This window comes from Perca fluviatilis, chromosome 9 (genome assembly GCF_010015445.1).
Source record: "Perca fluviatilis chromosome 9, GENO_Pfluv_1.0, whole genome shotgun sequence".
NCBI classification, from domain to species: domain Eukaryota; kingdom Metazoa; phylum Chordata; class Actinopteri; order Perciformes; family Percidae; genus Perca; species Perca fluviatilis.
Window position 1 is genome coordinate 19,806,216 of NC_053120.1, and position 24,048 is coordinate 19,830,263.

At 41.0% G+C, this 24,048-nt stretch overlaps 1 protein-coding gene across 4 annotated transcripts in view; it reads right to left on the reverse strand.

Moving 5' to 3' along the window:
- negr1 (neuronal growth regulator 1) overlaps positions 1 to 24,048 on the reverse strand; it is a 194,638-nt gene that overhangs the window by 50,519 nt on the left and 120,071 nt on the right. For all 4 annotated transcript variants that reach the window (XM_039811023.1, XM_039811021.1, XM_039811025.1 and 1 more), the window contains exons 4-6: positions 20,127 to 20,258; positions 7,225 to 7,345; positions 5,081 to 5,229 (exon numbers count right to left, since the gene is read on the reverse strand). In XM_039811023.1, coding sequence (XP_039666957.1) covers positions 5,081 to 5,229; positions 7,225 to 7,345; positions 20,127 to 20,258 — 402 coding nt within the window. The remainder of the gene's footprint in view (positions 1 to 5,080; positions 5,230 to 7,224; positions 7,346 to 20,126; positions 20,259 to 24,048) is intronic.

Below are 24,048 nucleotides of genomic sequence, written 5' to 3' on the forward strand. Positions count from 1 at the left end.
CCAGCAGAGCAGCGCACAGTGAGGACACGGCCATCCAACTCATTTTAAAAAATGCAGAAATTAGTCAGAACCTACCATGTCAGGATGTGCACTAAGCCAAGATGCTTTTCATCATTGTTTAATTTGAAACGCAAACCAAACAAGTGTTGTCTTCCAGTGGCCGCTTTGGATGGAAGGCAAGTGTGTTTACTTTCCCTGAGAGAAGGCTTTCCAGAGTCACAGTTCATCTCATCAGCGATAATGGCAAGCCTTTTCCTGGACTGATTTAAAGTGACTGTGTTAGGTTAAAACAAAAAGGATTTGCACTGCTGAAGGATAAGGACCTGTCAACTTCAGAATCTTGTCAAGAGACTAATGAAACTGAGCCCTGAATGCGTAGTGTTTCAGTTTATATTTAATCTTTTAACACAGTGGCTGTGTTTCAAGAAGGCTTTTTGATTTTCTTCTTTGTCTATGTGAGCTACCTTAATTTCAGCCATGTAATATATTGTAATATATAACTTTGTTTTCAAGATATTTCTCAATTTGCTTGGTTTGTTGTTGTTGTTTAATTTTTTGAGTCTCTTTTGTTATTTAGTTCTGTAAGCAGATATTGTATTTCTTTTCTTTTCTGTATATGTCATGACATGTTTTAATATTGCCTGATTAAATGTTGTTTTGGACCCCAGGAAGACTAGCTGGTCGTCTAGGCGTCAGCCAATGGGGATCCTTATAATAAATACAAATACAAAATACCTTGCAGTGTAATGGAAACATCCAAAGAAACTACTGTATACATACATAAATACTCAATTCCTTCACTGCAAACCACCCACATTGTGTTTCCACTTAAAATTCACCTCGATGTATGATGCTCTATCAAATATGCATACCCATTCCCCCTTCCCATCTTGCTCATCAATAGCTATCGACTGGTTCTAAAATAGGAATCCAAAGTCACCCGTGGTGAAATCTAACCTCTGGGTTTTGTTATTTGCGTCGACGTAACGGTGAGAGTGCACTGCGGCGATTGCTTGCCATTTCTCATTAAGAGCGACAGCAGAATTGGCCTCTCTTCCATAAATGGAGATCATGAACGAGAAAAAGGAGGGAAGAGAGACGCTGTGTGTGTGCGAGAACAAGGATGATAGAGAGGAAGAATGAGAGACAAGGGGGGGACTGTTGAGGATAAAAGAATGAGAGAGTAAGAGAGTGAGATAAGAGAATCAGAGAGACAAAGCCACGATAGAAAGACAGACAAAGAGATAAAGAGAGGGAATGGAGGAGAGAGAAGTTGGGGGTGGCAGCACAGGAAGCTCCCTCCTCTGACTTTTCTGAGTGTTTCTTTGCCGCTCTGCCTTTGAGGCCTCGCTTGTGTCACATTAAGATCATCCATTTGAGGATCTGAGACAAGCCTTTGATGTTCTTTGTGCATACACAAACAGGAGAGTGGAGTGCTCCTTTGACAACTGCCAACTCTACGGAAATATCTTTTTGTATTCAGAGTCTCCGGCCTGCTAGGGACAATGTTATCATCAGAGGGTGCAGCGCAAACTGGTGAATAATTTAATTCACCTGTTCATATTTCATCACTGAATACATTAAATGGAATTTTTTTTTTCGCAAATACTTGCTCTAAAATGTTGAGGAAAATATGTTCATGCTTTTTTTGCTGGTTGTCAGGTACAGCGGGTGGACAAAATAACTGAAATGCCTAACAGTGTAGACTTAGAAAAAGTGTGAGTGCTCTTGAACAACTTTATATGTGTAGATGGGATATTGTAACATTCTAGGAAAAGTGTCATGTTCTTTTAACAATTAAAGTGGTTGATAGCCACTTCCCATGGAGATTCAAAGATGGGTACATGCAGTGAGTGGAGTGGCTGTGGACTACAGACTCTGGAATGTGTTAAAAAATGAGGAGAGGATTTTCCCTTTTTTTAAATATATATGATGTAACCCTGTCTGTGCACCAGGATCCAAATTGACAGTTAAAAAAGGTCTGTTAATTGACCTGTTAGTAACCTGAATAAGCCTTAGGGCATTTTAAGGTGCTTTTATGTTGTTTGATAATTTCTGTGTTTTGAGCATCCCTGATTTAATAAGCCCATTATACTTTCATGATCAAGAACTCAAGAACTTTAATCAGCCATTAAAATCACCAGCTAGCCCTATATTAGACGGATGAATTGGCCGGCTGGTTTATACCCTGCCTCTTGCTCCAGTCAGTGGGCCTTATGACTATGATAAGACGGCTGCCTACAGTATATTGTACAAGTCTACCATCACAATATTTTCAGCAGTTGGCAACATGTACTATTGTTTGGAGGCTTTCTAGACTCAAACCCATCTGAAAGGATTGAAAGATGGTCGCATTACAACCCACACCCAGTTCCAGTGCTCACGGGTCATTCACCTCCTCATACAATTGCATGTGCCTTTGTGTGATGGCTTTCTTATCATGCTTTTTTGGAATGATTGAACCCATAAATTACTAGCTTTGTTAAGCTCAAAATGTAACATTTCTTCTTGGGCTGTGTCACAGAGGTTTTGACGCAGTTTTGTGTTTTTCTCCTTAATGGCCAATTTCCATTGTACTGCAGTTGTTATGACTGCCTTATCTACTGTTGGTAGAGTGTTGGTAGCGAAGTATCTCCTCAAATACACATGAATCCACCAACCCTGACCAGGAGGACCAAATACGGCCAGAGGCTCAAACTATCTGCCCACGATCTCACCCCCTCTGTGCAGACAACCTGACCAACTGGAATAAGTTGCTAGTGCACTGACATGGACATGAACCCTCACTGGCTTCCCACCACTGAAAACTGGGTTTTGCACCACCAAGCTGGAGGTCCCACTGCCTCAGGATGGAACCTGGATTTTTGCCTTGATGGGCCGGTGTTCTGTGAAAACTTTTGCTGTCTTAGTTTTGGAGTGTTAAGCAAATAACCTAATCCTGCAGTCTATCTGGTTCCTATGTAAGGATCATGTTCTTTGATTCTTCAAGTGCATTTAACACCATCCAGCCCCTCATACTGAGAGACAAGCTGGTAAGTATAGGGGTGGCCCCCTCCTTGACCACCTGGATAATGGACTACTTAACATCAAGGCTGCAGTTTGTCAAGCTGGGGAAGTGTTTCTGGGTCTCTAGAATGCAGTACGGGGGCTCCACAGGGGATGGTTCTGGCTCCGTTTCTATTCACTTTGTATACATCTGACTTTAAGTACAACTCTGAGTCGTGCCACATTCAGAAGTACTCGTATGATACGCCTGTTGTGGCATGTGTGCGAAGTGGACGGGAGGAGGAGTACATGGTCCTTGTGGAGGACTTCTGTGACTGGAGCAATAGTAACTGCCTCCTCCTGAACACCGCCAAGACTAAGGAGATGGTGGTGGATTTTAGGAAGTCAAAGCCAACCTGCCAGCCGGTCTGCAAAAAGGGGGAGGCCATTGAGGTTGTGCAGACTTACAAGTACTTGGGTGTAGAGCTGTAATCGGGCCTTAAAAGTACGGCCCGAAAAGGCCCGAGCCCGACAGAGTTCGGCCCGAGCCCGACCCGTACATTTTGATTGACAGCTTTTTAAAAGCCCGAACCCGTTTACAGCCCGACTGTAAAGGCCGTCTATCAGCAGTCATTAGAGTGTCGGACACGCGCTTCGCACCGCGAGCGGGCACACGCACCACTCGGCGGAAAAGGGAGAGAAAGAAAAAGAGACCTACGCCACGCACACAGCTCCTTTGTCTTTCGTAAAAAATGAGTCATTTATACATTTTTTAACATCATTTATTCATGAATAACGGAGGCTATAGGCCACTTGGAAGTTGGAACATAGAAATTAATTAAGTCCTCCAGAGACCAGCCTCCGTTTCACCTCCTCAGGATCCATTTTCACGCTAATCGAAACGCATCACCTGACCGCTCATATACCATGCAGCCCGAAGCGCAAGCCCGAGCCCGGCCCGAGCCCGTGAAAAATAATAGAAATTAAGCCCGAACCCGACCGAACCCGTCGGGTCCCGTCGGGTTCGGGCAAAGATCTTCAGCTCTACTTGGGTGTGCTCCTGGACAGCAAGCTTGACTGGTCCACTAATACAGATGCTCTGTATAAAAAGGGGCAAAGTCGTCTCTTCTTCCTCAGGAGGCTCAGATCTTTTGACGTCTGTTTTATCAGACTGTGGTGGCGAGTGTCCTGTTTTATGGTGCAGTTTGTTGGGGAGGCAACATGACAGACAAAAACAGCAGACGACTCGACAAGCTGGTCAAAAAAGCCAACTCAGTGCTGGGCAGAAGACTGGACTCATTAAGAACTGTGGTGGAGGGGCGTGCATGTAACAAACTGAACGCCATAATGGGTAATAACAACCACCCCCTCTACAACGTCCTGGCTGGACAGAGGAGCAGTTACAGTGAGCGACTGCTCTCGCTGCACTGTAGGACAGAGAGGTTCAGCAGATCCTTTGTCCCTTCAGCCATCAGGCTTTTTAACATCCCCCATGTGTTGCGTATGGGAATGTGTGTTTATGTGTGAGCTGCTGGACACTCGAATTTCCCCATGGGATGAATAAATTATCTTCTATTCTATTGCTGATGAACCAGCAGTATGGCCTCTGAATATTTGGCCTCTTTGGATCACTGTTAGATGCCTCATTGCGTCTTAAAATCTATGAAAGGGCTGACTCTCAGACCTCTTTAAAATTTAAGTCATACTGCTACAGTACTTGGCATTCAACAATGCTGTTACCTCAAAGCTAAATTTCTTTTCAGGTGGTGTTTTTGTCCAGTACACATGCAGATGTAGACTTTTAAAGCAGACACACACCACACACACACACTCACACACATACAGCCTTTGCAACCATAATAGACAATCAACATTCACAAAACTGATGACTAGGAAATGAGAAACCACTTCTACTGGTGATGTGTGGGCACCCAGTTGCATCACTTTAGCTTTTTCTACGTATATCAAGAATGCTGCAGCAAAAATGAAAACACTTCTGAAGGGCACAAACCCCCACTGACATCCACAACACTCTTTCAGCCCTCTCACTCTCCACCACTCCAGTTAGCCACAAGCAGATAGAATGACAACTTACGAATGAGAGGCACACTGGCATTAGCCGTCCCTAGCTTGTTGGAGGCGACGCATGTGTAGTTCCCGTAACGATCCTCTGTCATGTTGGTCACTGTAAGGACTGATCTGGAGCTGAGGCTCTTGATGTCGATGCCTTGACCCTTGATAATCCTGTAAACAGAACACAATCACAACAAATGAAGCTTTTATTTCTCACCCACACACAAAGTGTCAGGGGGCGGGGGAGCATGAGTCAAAGACGGTACAAATGTTTGTCATCCTTTAGTGGATCTTCAGATTGTACAGCACTTCATCACCCTCTTCAACACATCTATCTATCCCTTGGTCTGTCACGCCTGCCTTGGAGAGCTGCTCTGAAGGACTGAGAGGGGAGAGAAATGACCCAGAGATGAACCAGCTGGGTGCCACTTGACATGTTGTTCATCGCTGTGTTGCAGGTGCAGGGGGATTACAATAAATCTTATTCCAGTTGTGCCTGGCATCTGTGCTGTGACATTGACAAATGTTTAATTGTTTACTTTGGTGGTCGTGATGATCTTTAACAGCCTGTAGAGATTAAAATTCAGTCTATAACAGCATGCATCCTGATTGTGAGATTATCGTAGATATTAAAACTGAGTTTGTTTTCATCGGTGTGGTTCCTGTTACTGCTACAGTTTCACATTTGGCATTATAAACCATTAAAAAATCCTCCACAGAGGAGACACGTTTCCTTCTTGGCCTTGCTGTGCCCCCCCCACTCCCCCCCTTTGATCTCTAGCTTGACTCGAGTTGCTCTGAGAAGCATTCTGAGTTGAAACACTATGTGTGACCTTATGTCCAGCAAATATCCACAAATCTGTTGTTCCCTCTCCCACGGCGACCTCCACAAACGTTAGCTGAACATTCACTGATAATCTCGGCGGGAGTCTCGCCTCTTCCATAGTTCAACATCAAACTAGTCAAGGCTCCCCTCTGTCACATTGAAATAAACCTCCCACCCCTGCATACGCACACATAAACACTCACCCACTCCCATTGAAGAATGAAAGCAGTGACACATCAGGAGAAAGATTTGGTTGTCTAAACTGTCACACTACTTATGATTGAGACAAATTGGCAGCAGCACTGCACTGATAGTATGGCTGCAATCAACACAGAGCCAAAATTAGAAGTGGTCTCACACAGTAAATGGGCAATGGAGTATTCACAGTAATGTTGTACAGACGCTACACATGTTCTGTGCTTAAGTCCTCCTTCTAATGTCCTTTTTATGATGAGGACCGAAAATAAATCACCATTCAGCCATGTAAGAAGTCACAAAAGTCCTTGAATTAAGTAAAGACTAGAATCATGCCAACTTGCCTCCTTAGCAATTTGAATAAATTGAATCCACCCCATAATTACAATTAGCACAGTGTGAGCTGATGATTGAAATTGTGCTCACCAGGAGTAGGTAAATGATGGGTAATGGGGGTAATTTGGTTTTTAAATTCAAGAACTGACACTTGAATCTAGACTGATTGATGTATGTGGCGCAAATGATTTAAGCCAGTTGCCAGCAAACATTTTATTAGGATGCATGGTGAGGACAAGGCACAAATTACTCTTGCAGGAACATTTATGTGGGCTCTCCCCGAAGGACGAATAGCAGAAAAAACAAATGCATTGTCTCTGGGGAAAAGCAAACAAATGAAAAGCACACCTTTCCTATCACACATTCACAATTGCAAACAAGTATGAGCTAATAATTGTTGTGTCAGCATGGAAGACTTTAGTTCAAAGTCTAACTTTAAACAGTCTATCTTTAAAAGCTCTGTGAAGCTCACCTTTAAATCAGTCACAATGCGCTAAGCTTAGGATAAAGCCTGACATTCGGCACGTGATGTCAGGCTTTATCCCAGCAATATACATCAGTTGAGCCAGACTGCGGAATTAATAATTTGGAAATGTGTTTTTAATGTCAGCAAATAATTCTAAAAAATATAAAATGTGGCTAAAAAAACAGACTGCTCTATGACCCTTCACTTCTGAAATGCTTGAGCCATGATGAGCTATGATGTCTGTTGTGCAACAGAAACGTGACGCGTCTGCATCCAGTGGACATCTGAGTGATGCCGCCAACACATTTTATCAAGACAGCTCATACATTTAAACTGGGCTCACCGTTTTTCACCTTTGTACCACTCGAATGTCGGAGAGGGCACAGCAGCTGCCTCGCACCTTAGCAGAGCTGTGCGTCCCAGACCAACTCCATGGCTTTTCATCTCATGGATAGATGGGGCAACTGGAGAAAACAGAGAGACGTTGCAGGGTCAGACATACCAGTCAAAAGAAACATCTGTGTTATCACCAGCAAAAGGGCAGTCCAAAGGATAATGATGTATAAGTCATAATAAGACACAAACCACTGGTGAAGGAGGGTTGTTGAGACAAATAAAAATGTATTGACTGATTTTTTTACTTGAAAATGACAAACTCCGACATCTTGGTCAGTGCACACATTACTTTGGGCCCTATTTTAATGATCTGAAACGCAAGAGTGAAACGCAAAACGCAAGTAGCTTTGTGGGCGGATCTTGGGATAAATGAGTCTTGCGCCCGACGCAAATCTTAAATGGGTTGGTCTGAAGTAGCTAGGTGTGGTTTGGGTGTAACGTGAAAATAACCAATCAGAGCGTCATCTCACATTCCCTTTAAGAGCAGGCGTATTGTTCCGTGGCGGATTGCTATTAAGGCGGCGGATTTGCCTGGCGCACGCCAGCGGGAGCTGTCCGGGATGCGGCAAAGTAATAAATGCCCGTCTTGTCCGGGTGGCGATGTTGCTGCGGCCTCTCGGGCGCATCTCCTCAAGTCTGGAGAGGATTGCTGCAGCCATGGAGCGTGGGCCTCCAAACGCACCACCTGCTCCTGTTGTGCCCCTTCCTCTTCCCCCCACTCCATCTCCGTCCACCCGCTCCATCAGGAGCGCATCGCGCATTACTCCCGGACCAGATCCCGCCGTAGTGTCCAATCCCACCGTAGTTCAACATCACGTCTCCTTAAGTCCTCTAATATTTCCTCATTTATGTCATCAACACATCTATGATTCATGGAAATATTGTGTAAAACACAACAAGTCACTAAGAATGCTTCAGTAATATTTTTCTTTGTAATTATGTATGGTTTTCATAAATGTGAACTGCTGTAGATGAGAGAAGTGTATGCGCGTTGTGCACACGCTACATTATGGCCAAGCATTCGTCTCTAAAATAGCATCTGAATAAGGCGCCACTGACTTTAGACTAGCGCCACTGACTTTAGACCAGGTTTTTCCTGGTCTGTGGCGGAATTGTTTTCTGAAAGTGCAAAATAGCACTGGGGAACGTTTGCGCCGGAACACGCCTCCTCTTTTCGCTGAAACGCCCCCGGGAGCGCAAATACATTCCCTAATTTACAGACGTGCGTCTGTGGAGGGAAAAGTCCGCTGTGCGTCAGGTGCAAAATAGGAATGATACATGCGTCGGTGTACAAAGGCAACTGCGCTGAGTGCAAGATAGGACCCTTTGTGTAAACTCAACACTCAGAGTCCACAGAGGCGGAGTTGGGGAGGGAAGAGGGCATCCATCCCCAATGTCTGAAAAAGAAATGAATTGCACTGCATGGTGATAAATGGCTTAATGGAAGTTCAAAGACTCAATGGCACCGGCAGGTTCTGTGAATGCAAAATGAGGCTCCTTTCATGTGCTGAAATGTGGTGTAAATCTCTTTGCCAGTGTCATGAAGGCAGCTATACATATGGACGGTTTCTGAGGCAGCCCAGTCCTTTTCTACTTCAAATATTTACTCTGCTTAGTCTTGAAAGTAAATAAATTAATGAATTTAAATTATATAGACAGTATAATTGTGTTGAATACAGCATGGATGAAAATAAAAATGTTTAATTTAATGGCCATTGTCAGAGAAATGCTGAACTCATAACCTGTGGACAAACAAAAATGACCCTCTTTAAAAGAGTAAGGACAAGCTGTGATTGCTGTAAGTAGCACTGTACAGAGCTCAATGCATACAGGGGCTTCATGCCCACTGCTTGACTCAAAACAGCCTGACAATCCTGTCGTCCTACAATACAAATGAATACAATACAAGCAAAATTACTTTGTGCCTTCATACAGATTCAGATTAAAAGCATACGATACATGGAAAAAGCTCACACTCTTAGAGCACGTCCTACAGCTAGCAGTAAATTGCCAAACCATGTCTGAAACTATTTATATTCCTGACAATGAGCCTTTAAGAGTGACCTGTCAATCCAAGCTGTAGCCTGTATCCAGTGGAGGAGCTTGGCCAAGCGCCTGCAAACCTTTCCTTTCAATTGCATTTGGAGATGTTACTAACAGACATTATGGACTGATGCAGCTTTGGACACAACCCCAAGGTCCTAACTGACATAAAACTCCCCAAACTGCAAACAATGACAAATTAAACATATGAACATGTCTGAATAGTCTATTACTACTGAATAAGATAGTTCTGAAGTGAATTCTCATGTTTATTTGTGAGATAGACATATTGCCAAGCTGTAGCTAGATGAGGTGGGATGTAACAGATCTGTGCAAGGTGAAAAAGATACATGTGAGCATTTGTACATGCGGCGTATGATCATGTAGGATAGGCGCACTGAGGTGACAGTGCACTCTGTGATGATGGATGCCCTTCCACCAACCTTCGTCTGCATCCTAATGAGCACCTTCGCATGAGTCATGAAGTTGATTTTCTGTCCTTGCATATTTGTGCCAATTATACAGTTATTCCCTCTCTTCTGTTGCTGGGCTGAATAATCCGAAGGACTTGAGACAGTGAATCAAGTGATGGGTTATGCTTAGGCTTTTCCTGTTCATATATCACTGTATGAAATGCTGATGCCATGCTGGGGGGTATTAGTAGACCTTGACTGGATGTATTTGCTGGCTGTGCGTGTGTGTGCTGTGGGTGTTTGTACCCTGTGTCTATGAAACATCCAAACTCAAAGTATTATACTAAGTAAGTAAGTATAACACTTTTCTGGCTTCAGAAACTCCAAAGATTGCTTCAGACCTGTATGTATTTTAACCGCAACCAGCATTAACGGTAACCACACCATTAAGACAATCTGCAAAAAAAGTTACAGTCCCATCAACATCTTTGCAGAGGAGCTACAACAACCTGCTGCAAAGAATGATAGGGTTACTAAAGCTTTTGGTAAAGTAGCATCAGAGTAATTAGCATCTGACAACGTGCATCAGAGAATAGCTGTACTATACTTACAGAAAAGAAACGGGAAAAAGAAAGAAAATTGTAACAGTGAACTACAGCCCAGAAATATAAGCCAATAACAAGTATGACAAAATCAATGCAGTATGCCGACAGACAGAGGCTTAGTGAATCCTTGTAATCCTCCATTGGTGTCATTGTGCGGGGCCATTGATTATCTGAAGCCTCTGAAAGCAGCATGGTGACTTGCCTGTTGCGCTGTACAGTTGCTAGGACAGTGGACATGGTGGCCCAGGCAGGTGCGTCAATACTTGAAACCTCACTCATAGAGCCACTGGCCACATACTTTTATGTTAAAACGAAGAACTCAAAATAACTGGCAAACTGTCTGTGTAAATTTGCTCCTTTCATGTAGATGTTCTTCCTTTTTTGAAGTTGGAGCATTTTGATGTGTCCCCTTTTATTTATTACCAACTGGATCAGCCTTTTGCCAAAAAGAACACTGTGCTTTCTTCATTAGACTCAAAGGATATCCTATTTCTGGTAAACTTGGATTACTGTCCTCTATTAAAAATTCGTTAAAATTCTGGCAAGCTAAATTAGATTAAAACAACAAAGGAATCAATAAATATATACACACATATACATATATATACACACACATATATATATATACACACACACATATATATATATATATACACATATATATACACACATATACACACACATATATATATACACACACATACATATATACATATATATACATATATATATACACATATACATATATATATATATACACATATACATATATATATATACACATATACATATACATATATACACATATACATATACATATATATACACATATACATATATATATATACACATATACATATACATATACACATATATATATATATATACACACTTTTTTTTTTTTAACTAACATCAGCATACAATATGAACAGTATAGGCCATCCCTCCCAGTTGTGTAACTAAGGAATGGTAACTTTAAATATAAATCCAGAAATTACCTGAAGCCGGTACAGGGATATTGATCATGTATCATCATCTATCTTATCAAGGGCACCTCTCATAAAAGTTCCCCAGACTATAGTTTCTATGCTCCAAATGAGAAGAATGTTAACTTAACAAGAAACCTTTGCAACATGTTGGAAAAGAAAAAAACACCCCCCATCATTTTGTAGGTGGTCCTAAATGCTCCGCTTTTATATGCATATCAATAATATCAAGTCTTTCCAATTTAGATCCTGGCACTGGGATCTGTTAAGACGGATCACAGCCATAAAATCCAGTCCAATCCAATAATTCCAATTTCAACATGCTGGCACGTCCTATATCATCATACAGTATATTGTGCAATTCACCAACAGGATTTGGAGAGTAATGCAAAGTAGTGCACTAAAAATCATGAAGGCCCAATAATCCAGGTAATTTAGTGTCTGGAGCAGTGGAGATCTGTGGTGGTGCTGTAAATCATGCCTGGAGTCATGGTGACTCCACCAGATGGGGGTAAGGGTTTGGGTCCAGGAATAGCACAGGCATGGCAGAAAAATGGGAGCTGTAAGGCCCTGCCGGGTGACAAATGGCCAGTTGTAGGTCGATCACAAACAGACTTTCATTACATCTGCATTATGCGGCGCTTGTCATCAAAACAAAGATGATGTCTCAAATTGTACATCTCTATAATGTGCATTAATACAAGCATGTTAATGACAGTCTTGTACAAAGTACTTGAAAGCAATACTTGAGTAAAAGTACAAGTATTTTACCAAAAAATTACTTTGGTAGAAGTTAAGTCTCATTTTAGAATATTACTTGAGTAAAAATCTTAAAGTATGTGATATTTACTGTACTTAATGTATCAAAAGTATTTTTTTTAGTATTAAATGTACTTAAGTATTAACAGTAAAAGTAAAACAAAACTTTGATTATGAACTTTATGGCCAAAGGTGTGTAATGTCATCTTCATCACCACTGTCGTCGGGTGGTCATCGTCTGTTACCGTGGCGGCAGAGCCTGCACCGGGTGCTTCCATGACATTATGTTTCCTCTTCTATGTTTTGGCCTATGTTTTTTTTTTTTTTTTGCAGCTTGGCAACAAACAGCAAGGCATGAGGTCACCAACTGGAATGAAGGGTGCATTATCTTGGCAATTTAGGAGCAATGATTCGCCAAACCTGCTTTTTTACAGTGTAACAAATTTCTTCTGATTTTATTTTGTAGTAATGAGTAATTAAGATGCTTAGGGGAAATGTAGTGGAGTAAAAGTATACATTTAATTTAGGAAATGTAGTGGAGCAAAAGTAAAAGTTTCCGTAAATATAAATAACAAAGTACAGATACGTCAAAATTCTACTTAAGTACAGTAGCAAAGTATTTGTACTTCATTACATTACAACACTGGTTAATGATGAGTAAAATGGGGAACCTTCTCTCCTAATATTAATGAACACGGTTTGTTCAGAGAGCATTGCACCTTAATGTACAAAGCTTCACTGAGTCGCTTGCCTTAAGTAGATCTCACGTGACTATTAATGATTAATTGGTGTGCTTTAAGACCGAATATGATTTATTTAGCTACAAACTATTACTTGCCAAGAGAACCCAGAGAACGCAAGCTTTTTAATTAAAAGATCAATTAATAACCCTACCTCTTCAGCCAGATTTGAAAATGAGTTTTCATTGCAATTAAGAAATGGACTCATCAGTGCATGACTTATCAGCTTACACACAGAGACACTGTTCCCCACTGCCATCTGTGGGCTTCATTGTCCTGTTTTTTTTGTCAGTCAGGAATGGTTCTGCTGCCAAGATTTATTAATTAATTAAGATTTCTATTCAGAACAGCTAGGGAACATTGTGTTCCTTCTTTTAATACAATGCGAGGCATATAAATAACCGGCTTAGTGTGCAGGACTGTGTGAGTCGACAGCACCAGGGATCTATTGTCTGTATTAAACACTAAATGGTTCAAGGTACACAAATTTCCACCTATCGTACTAAATTCATGTATGAGATGGTGGGTTTGCTCTGATGAGTACCACACCACAACCAGCACAAATTGAAATATCATTAATGCTACAGGAGAGTTCACTAAGTCACCCCCAGCTGTGTAAACACACAAAACATCCACACAATAGACAGGTTAATGCAAGCCTGCCCCAATGTTAAAGGCATTTGTCTTTTGTTATTTTGATCGGTCAAAAAAAATAAAAAAATGCAGACCAAGCTAAAAGATGAAATTGTTGTGTGTCAATGTGTTTTGAAACAGTACCAGCAAGACCTTTTTTCTGCAGAAGATCAAGATTCCGCACACTTATTCAGGCCCCGCATGCAGCAGGGAATCCAAATAGCAATCAAGACGAGAGCTTTGGAGAGATGTAGAGAAATGGATTTACATCCAAACAGCTCGAGGGTACTGGCTTTAACTCTACTTAGGATTGGATCAGTATCCAATTCGAGGAAGTCTTCTCTTTTGAATTGTAAGCCACAGTATTTCAATGGATACTGCAAACTGTCGACAAATGCTCAACTGAGACTCCTGATGCCTGATGTTAAAATACTCCCAATAAGTGATTTCATTGAACTGTGGAATGAACATTTATTCTACCTTTGATCCACTAGTGCAATCCTCCCCCTGCACTGAGGCAGATCTGGACACACACTCACGTGCACACACAGTATGTAGGGAATACAAATGTAAATGATGTGTACAGCTATGCAAATGTTATATTGTATAATGATTCTTAATAAGAAATGCTAATACTGTGCAAACATGCTCACACTCCACTAATAGTTGTTTACTTTCTTGTCATGACTTGACATTGTAATACTGGGGGGGTCATGAAGATGTGTCTCCTGACCATAAGTAAACAGGTTTAGCCTCTTATTTATCGGAGATGGTCATGACTCCCCTGAACAACTCTGTCAGGGGAGTGAGAGGGGCATGTTGTGGGTGTATCTAACAGGGCAGGGCTTGAATTCCAAACAAGCCCAGATGATGGGAGCTTTAGAGGGAAAGGCAGGGTTGGAGCAAACAAAACACAAGGTGATGTAAAGAATTTGAAGTATTGACAGTATGTCCCTGCATTTCAATTATGCCCAGAAATCTATCAATACTATGGCTGGACGCACTTCTAACTTGCATGCTCATAATTCATTAAAAATGATCACAGTTTTGTTGGCCAATTAATGTGAGCAGGAAAAAGAGTGAGGTGCTCTTCTTTTTATAAATACGGCCATGGGGAATATGTGATCAGAATTCACAGCTGTAGGGTACTGGAGGAGGAAGGAGGCGTACAAATGGCTGGCAAAGTCTGAAGCATACAGGGCACAGCTTCACTCTGCAAAGCAAGTGAAACCTTGCCATGAAGAAAAACAAGTGATGTTGAAGAGGGAGAGGCGCCTGCACTGGTTTAAACCTGAACTCTACATCGAGATGGGAAGGTACAAGATCATACAGACTATCCTAGCAAACAGTAAGAAATAACAAAATAACAAAGTTGAATCTAGTGTGACAGAGCTACCCTATGCTAAAGACCATGCCGTTAGTATTCTGCTCTAACTTTCTCAGAAATGTGGCAGCAATAACCACTGGCTTCATATAAAAAAACAACATTTTGCATCAACGTAAATAAAAGAGAGAACCATATCCCAAAAAAGCCAGGGTCTTCCTACTCCGCGTCAATAATTCAAACATTTGAGGTGCTGACATGGCATCAACTGATCTACTCTGGGCTTCTTTACATTTATTTCCTGCATATTGACTTGTGGCAGCCCTGGTGATTATGAAACGAACGAGAGATGGAGAGATGATCAGAGCATCTGGCATGGTTTCAAACAGCTTAAGTTGAAGCATGGGAAACAGTGACGAGCAAATAAAATGTAGCAAAACAAGACAGTTGGTTGTCTGTGTACCTTCCACGTGTGACTAAAGTTTGTGCAAACTGTCAAATCCCATCTTGCAACATGATGCTCAAACTCTGTAGTGTCACTCTTCCGATAAGGAATGAGAGCAGACAGCTCTCTCTGTCTACACTACAAAGGAAGGTCAGGCACCTTTGATTTGTCAGTTTGAAATAAAAAAAACAGGTTTTTATTATTGTTTTATCGGTATGCAGTTAGTAATGGACGGCTTCATTTTACAACAAGGTGGATTCATTAATTAATCAAACACTGGCTTTTAATGTCAGGCGGAGGTTTCCCACCGTTGTTTCCTTCTCATTCATCCCTCCGACGCAGCCACCTAGATGTGATATTTATGCCTTTGAGTCACACTGTGCTGTGAGAATTTCAGCCAATAACGGAACCCACCTGCAGTGAAGATGAATATGTAAATTTGGAAAGTAGGCCAGAGATCAGATTTCATTAAGTAAAATCACTGCTGATACATCCTTTCGCCAAGCAGGGCTTTTCAGCGAATCTGATTCAAGCATCACCCTCTGGATGACTGATATCATTCAGGTTGATAGAAGTATTCAGTCGTCATTCATTCATCCCTGGAAGTGTAAAGACGAGAGACAAAGGCAGGCCAAGTCATTTAATTAATGCTGTCTGTTCAATGTAGTCTTTTGAGTCTTTGAAGAATTCAAACAGAGGTTACTGGACTTAACATTGGAAAAAGCTGCACAGTGACAATGCCTCAAACCTTCTGCCTCTAACTCATCGTATCATAGAAAGCCAAATGGCAGGCTTAGTGTTATGGACGGCCTGGTATTATTAAAACTCCAAACATGCTCAAGCTTAATTTTGTTTTCATTACTCTGGTTTGCTTATTTTAATTAGTGGCCTTAATCTGCAATTAGCCCAAAGGTCAAATATACTCTTAGCTTAAAAAAGGAATTGTTTTGAAAGCAGAGAGAAATTGTTCGGACATGTATTTAATTAGACTGTTAACCCATGAAATGTCAGTGTCACTCACTCCTATGCTGTCTTTTTAGAACGTTAAAAGAGAAATAGCGCAGGCATAACTGATGGATGTTTATGACTTAATTTAATTTAATTGCTATTAACGAGATGGATATTCTGAGAGGATCAATGCTGATGCTCTGATGGGGTCAGTGTACACCATCATAGCCTTTTAGATAATTTAACAATGACATCCAATGAAACCTGAATTTTTATATGAAAGAAGAGACTAATAGTTTTATTTTCTGTCATCATTCTGTGTGGTAACTTAAAATCTTTTAGATGGCATATTTCACGTCATTGACTGACGAGGTAGTAAAACTGACACCTGCAGAATCTCCCATGAGAGCCTTACGAAGTTCAGTGGCTGATTTTGTCAGCCCAGTAAAACAGCTGTATAAACGTGCCCATGCAGTGTAATATTTTTCAATAACGTTCATTTCTTGCTTCTTGCTATGTAATTATCCTCTCTTGTTTGAGTTCCTCTGTCAGCTAACGTCTTTATTTTAACCCAGTATTTGGCATGCTGAGCCCTCATCAACGCCCCACGCTCCTGGGCACTTGGTGAATATAGCTTGATGTGTGACAGTAAAGCATGAATGATACAGTGGATTGGGATATGGTCCAAATGCTTCGCTTTTTCCTTCACAGAGGGAGAATCGCACTGGGGTGGAGAGGAGGCAGTGAAGAGTGGCCACCAGCTGGCTCAGGCTCTGCCTGCTGTGGCCATATCAGCCGCTCCAATGGACAACTTTAATTCATTTATTCTACACGTTTTCTTGGTAAATGAGCATGTCATAAATCCACATGTAGGAGGGACAAGGCAACTTTCATGAAAAAGACAAGAATAAAGTAAACATACTTACAAAATTTTTTGAGAGCTTAAACACTGACTATATAAAGCTACATGACATAAGGCACTGAAGTTGAGATTTTTCAAACAGCTACCTCTTGCTGCCATTTGAAGGTCTTGCACACCAAAATTGCTTTGCACTGCTTTAATGTCAGAGACATCTTTTGTTTATGCAGGTCTCATAGTCGTGCAGCACTTTGAATGCTAAATAGCCGCAATAAAACACAGGTCTTTTTATATGAAAGGTGCTTGTGAGGACAGAAATGTCTGACTATGGAGTTACACGTTCTCCATCTTCAATGATAATAAGTTACATGCTACTTTATGGGCCCTTTGGGTGGCCCTAATGGGCCCGCGTGGGATCAATGGGAAGTTAGAAATCAAACATAAATAAGTGTACATCATGCATGATATACAACTGCATTACTTTTATTTTGAAGGCCACTGTTTTTTGTTGTTGCTTTGTTTTTGTGTGAACGTATGTAGCTTCTTCTTCTTCTCTGGTTGCAAGTCGCAACTACAAAGAAGAACTGCAATGTGTAGGCGAGCCACGAACTGAGCTCCCAAGAGACATTAGCATGGACGTGAATGAGCTGTTATCCCTAAAAAATGTCAGCTCATGGGAAAAAAAGAAAGGTTGATACAGAGTGCTGAGTTTTTAACCAAACATGGACTTCTAAGTATTTATTTACTGAAGTCAAAGGTAAAGCCGTGTGCTTTGTTTGCGGAGAACAGATCGCTGTGTTAACGGATTATAATTTGAATCGCCACTACAATACTAAACACGCAGAATACAACAACTTGACTGATGCAGAGCGGGCACGGACATCTGAAGCTTGTCAAGCTGCAAAAGCAACAAGGCTTTTTACCAAGTGTTGCACATCCAGGGATGCAGAAGTCAAGACCAGCTTTGTGATATCTCACAAAATCAGCAAAAACAGTATGCCATTTTCTGAAGGGGTGTTTATCAAAGAGTGTTTTGGTGGACTCTGCTGCGCTAATATGCCCAGAGAAAAAAAGAGCCGTTTGAGAATGTGCCGCTATCCAGGCAAACCGTAACGAGAAGGACTGAGGACATTGCGGGAAACCTGGAGATTCAGCTGCAAAAAGAAGTGAAAAACAGCAAATGAGGTAGTAAGATTACAAACAAAAAGATAATAACACTTGTATGAAGTTCATTTAATGCTGTTCTTCGAAAATGGCAAAAATTGCACATTTTGTTCACAATTGCTTTGTGAATGCTGTTCAAATAGAGAGAAAGAAAAAAGTGAAAAAAGCTAATTCTGTAGTTAGACTACAAACTAAATAGTAATAGCACTTTATAAAGTTAATTTAATGCTGTTCTTTGAAAAATGGCAAAAACATGCACATTTTGGTCACAACTGCTTTCGTGGATGTTGATTAAATAGTGACATAATTGTCTGCTTCACTTTTTTCATGTCCTAATCATTAAATGTACTCTTACCAGTCACAGCTTATCAAAAACCTTACAATTTACTGCTTTTTATAAAGAGATAAAATTAATATTGAGCAGAATTGAGTTTAGCCTATTGGTCCGGCCCGCCACAACAATCCCTGTTTCTCATGTGGCCCCTTGGAAAAATGAACTGCCCACCCCTGCTATACAGCATACCTCCTTTAAAATAAGAGATATTTTTCAGCAACTGAAACTGTGCTATACCTAAAGGATTATGTAAAATATCATATTAAACATACATCATAAACAGTTTTCATAGGCAATTTATAACATACCACTGAAAATTATTGAAGGGGCCTACGAAAGATATTTGGACAATTCTCCTCAATAATAAAGAATGAGTAGCTTGGCCAATGACGGGAACAGCTCTGTAGCTCTGTCAGCTTCAGATAACTCTGGGCAGTGGGCAAACACTGCCTTAACACTTGACCAACTAAGTATACTCCCACCCATAGTATCGCTCCGGTGCTCAAGCTGTGGTGACTTTGCTTGACAGCAAAGGAAAGTCTTCCTCATCAATTCACTCAGTTTGGATACTAAACCCACATAACCCTGCTGCCTCGCTTTAAAATACAGCCTCTGCCTATGACATGCCTTATCAATCATTGTGAATATCTATTTTGTTCTGTAGAATAAAGACACTCCCAGTTGTCAAAGCACTTTTCATCCTTGAACCCATGTCTCAGTAAAGCTATAAATAACTGGCATCTAAAACTCTACCACTCAGACCCAGCTAATTAGAGCAAGGCATTACACAGAAATAATGGCCACAAGACTTGGTTTTATAATGATCCAGGATGAAAGCTGTGTTAACTCAGAGAGGTGGAAATACAGTAAAAACATTATTGGATTTAAAGTTGTGGTGAAAAAAAAAAAAAAAGTTAAATCGTAAATACTGTGTATGAAATAATTGCACAATAATGCATGATAATGCATGATAATGCATGATCAGCTTTCCAGCTATGACTCAGTAACTGGGCGAGGATGAGTGTTTTTTTTCCTGCATTCATCCTCTCCCCCCTGTCTCTGCAGCCGACTGTCTGATAAGCTTTGCCAAAAGTGAGATTTAGCACAGGGCATCTATGCAGAAACCGCCATGAATAACAGTAAAGTAAAGGAGCACTTTTAAAAGGAGAGGGAATGGCAATAATTGTCAAGCACCCATTTCCTGCTCATACTTACGAGTGGTGATTTCCATGTGACCATGACAGCTAAAGCCCAGTATCATTCATTAATGCCCTGGCTCCTCATTACTGTCTCCTCACTCTTTTGAAAGACTCATTACCTGCATAATGGAATAGTGCTTAGAACAGTCAGAACTTTCCTTAGTGTGAATTAATCACCTACATGCACAGACAAAAAGGGAATTCTCACATTAAATATTAAGAAACTTCAAGCTCCAGCTTTCTACTTCTTCAAACTTCCAGAAGGTGTACTTTCTTGAAGTGCACCGTCAGGGACATGACGCTGGTATCGCGGAAGACTGCCCCGGTGTCTTTCATGTGCTTGCAAGGCCAGTGTGGGAAAATAGGGAAGCAAAGAAGAAGAAAGAGATATACTTACAGTTGACTGTGACTTTTACTGCTTTGGTGTCAGGAGAGGCGATGTCATTTAAAGCGCTGCATTCGTAGTCTCCAGCCTGGTCCCTTGTGATGCCGGTGATGTTAAGATATTCGCCACTGTCATACTTCCTGGCTGTAAATAGAAAAATGGAGGCAAAGTACTTACACTGTGTCTACAAAGAAAACAAACACAGCACACAAACATTTAGCACATATATTATACACACACACACACACACACACACACACACACACACACACACACACACACACACACACACACACACACACACACACACACACACACACACACACACACACACACACACACACAGCTAGGCTTTCTGTAGCCTATGGTTAGTGCATGGAAAGCCTTCATTTAGAATAAAAAGCTATCAAGTTTAAGCCTGAGTAGAAGACGCAATGCGATTAGATATATTACTGAACTCCTGATTACATTCCTTGCATTCTAAAATAGCAGAGGATTAGCTGTGCATTGATCCATTCGTATTGATATGGTGGCAGGAAATGAAATAATGGTGCATTCTCAGTCATCCACTTATCATTTGCTCTACTCCACACCATGCAGTTTCAGCTGCTTCCTGGAAGACGGACAGATTCGATGGCTCAATGCACATGTCTGTGCTTTATAGTTAGTTAACGGTGCCAAAGGCAGTAGCAGCAAAGCACCATGACTGGCATATTAGCAGGGGGCATACTGCACCTAAAAAGCTGGAGAGAGCGCAGTCCCACACAAACAGTGTCCACTCCAATCAACAAATAAACTAGTATTCTAAATAATCTAGTACTGTAATGAAATACTAAATTTTTTTTGTAAATGTATTGCTGGTAAGAACTGAAAGTATAATTGGAAAAAAGCAAAAATGGTGTCAAGTATCAGGGGGAATTACGGAAGGATGGATGGATGGATGGATGGATGGATGGATGGATGGATAGATAGATAGATATATATATATATATATATATATAGATGGATGAGCAGGAAGCACTGTGTATGTGTGTTAGAGATACTGTTGCAGATTCTCACCTGACCACAATTCACTTCCAACTCAGTAGTGCTCAGTGTGAAAACCTATTTATATACAACTTTTCAGGAATGCGCTTGGAAAGCATGGGGATCAAACAGAGTGCACAATCAAGCAAAACTGAGCTCAACATACTGTTCAGAAAGTATCAGAGACCCGACAATGACTCAGCAATATCTCAAAAGAGGCCAGAATCGAGACAACCCATGCTTCAGGAGAGGGAATACTACCATTCTGTGCTGCCAATCTCCCCAGCAAGTGAGCTGAATTCTTATATATTGCCACTTCCTTATCCTGCAACCATGGTGGCTTTTTTATCTACAGTACTAGCTATTCTGTCAAAAAACTTGAAACTGAAAGCATTGTCGATAATGAGCTTTCCTGTCTCTTCTCACACAACAATGGAGTCCAAGAGTCTTGGCAAAGATACTGGTGGCTACACAAACAACAGCAAAGGAAAGAAAAATGTTGATAAACAAGCACCGGATGTCTCTGAAAAACAGAACCGTTAATATGCCAAGAGAGCACAGGGGCGGAGAAATAACACAAAGGGCTCTATTTTTGTGGCGGTGCATGGCTCATGGCTGGGCTGTGCACCAGTGAAGAAGCTTCTTTTTTTCTTCTTTGTTTTACTTAATCCCATTGATGGGAGGTAAGGGGTGCAGTACACAAAGTGTCAGTATAGCAATGAAATGGTGGAGTAAAAGTTTGACGTAAAAAATAAGATGGTTTTATGCAGACGAGGTTATCATGGTGCAATTCACTGTCATTCTCTACCTTGTATCTTTGATTTTACCTTGCACTCAACCCATTCAGCCTCTTATGCAACAGTTATTTTGTATGCATTTATTTGTTATTCTGTATTTATTGTTTATTTCATATTAATGTTCAATGTTTGTTTGTTTGTGCATGCACCTTTCACCAAGGCAAATTCCACATAAGTGTACTTATTGTGGCAATAAAACCGATTCTGATTCTGATGTTACTGTCAAAATCAGCCGCAAAGTCTGGGATCTCTACAGGAGAACAGGCACCCGCTATCAAGTGTTGTACTTGACCGTACTTAATGGATAGTCTGTCAGTTTTCCAAAAGAAATGAATACATTGCAATTAAATTCAACTTAAACAGTTTGCTTGGTGTGAATTGTTCTTCCTGTAGCTTCAGAGCAAGTCATTGTCCGTGCGGTAGCCCTGCAGAGACCTATAGCCTCAGTAATAAACCTAGAATGAAATGGCAGATGCAGAGGGACTGGATTTGATCTGTTTCACTGAATAAGTAGGTCTCCTGCTATGCTAGGCTACAGCCAAAGCCCGCACCTCGACTCCTGATAAAAAGACATCACATCCTCCTAGAAACCGGAGAATAGACAGAAACACATGATCTTACTGTCCAGCTATCTTTCTTGCAACAATGCTGCTTAGAAAATAATACTGTTAAAATATAATGTAACCGCATTGTCATTTGGGTTTGTGATAAGGAAATCTCCTCTTGGTTAAGTAATACTGAATTCATTTTTTGTTTGAATTTAAGAGATACAGTATTGATGAATTAAAAGGAAATAGTTTTATTTAACACGTTATTTAACGGTTGATTTTTGACCTTATTTCAGCACCAAGCGCTGTCCACATTTTAACCTACTGTATTAAAAAGCCTTCAGAATGGCACAGAGCAAGTGGCATCTGATACCAGGCATACTACACCTACTGATTCCCTCAAATATCCAACTGTGTAGCTGTGCTTTGTACCTGTAGCCACACAAATACCACAATACATTCTCCTTGCCATGTGTATCTGTAGCATGAGCCACTTACTATGTGTGTAATAATGTACCAGTGATTGATAGAAAGAGATGTGTACATGTACAGTAGCTGGTATGTGTGTCAGAGGAACACTAAGTCCACCGTACATGACAAAGCAAAAAAGCAGATATATTCATTTTAATGAATGTCTACATATCGCAAACACAGCTTTTATGGATTTTTGAGAACCATTTGTGGTTCCACTGTGTCTAGCTTGTTTACTGCATACAATGATCGATGCTACAAATCAAGGAACCTACACAGAGAGCATGGTTATGTTTGTTGCTTTTGTCTTTTATTGTGAAGCACTTTGTGACGCCTGCTCGAGACGGCTGCTTAACAAATGCGTTTTATTTGCGCAGTTATGGATTATAAAAGATCTACAGACTTTCACAGGACTTTATGTTTCAGTGCCCTGTGTATACTCCCCCCTCCCTTCCACCAAGTACCGGTAGTTACTGTAACATGGTTGACCTATACACTGCTCTTAATGCACAGCTCCAGTGCATTTCAGTGTAATGGGGAATTATGATACGCAGGATGTGGAAATCCACTGTGTGCACTTGTGTCTTTTACTAGGGCAATGAAATCAAAAGCAGTGACCCATGAGGCCAAGTATGCCTGATGCTTCCAATTCCATTTATCAAATGGCTGAATCAAATGCAGTGGTTTCCACAGGAAAGCACAGAAACTTCTTTGTCACATCCTGGAAAACCCAATGAATCAGTTATTTGCCACTGGGGGGATAGTTGATGGCATAGGGCACGTTGGAGCAATCAACATCCTAAAACAATAAACATAAAATAAAAATGAAACATATATATGAAATATACGAGTCATATTCTATGAGATTGGGTGTTGCACGGTACGATTAGCAAGATGAGAAGAGAGACAGACTTTCTTCCCTTCTGTCTAACTGTGTTTCACAGCCCCTCGGTCTACAAATATTGTCATTGGCAACAGAAGCTTGGATATCATTGACAACAACTTTGAAAGGCATCCATATTATTTCTAAGCCTCTATTTTTGCGCTCAGTTTGACCTGAAATCAGGGAAGTGATTCCACCTACTCAGGGGA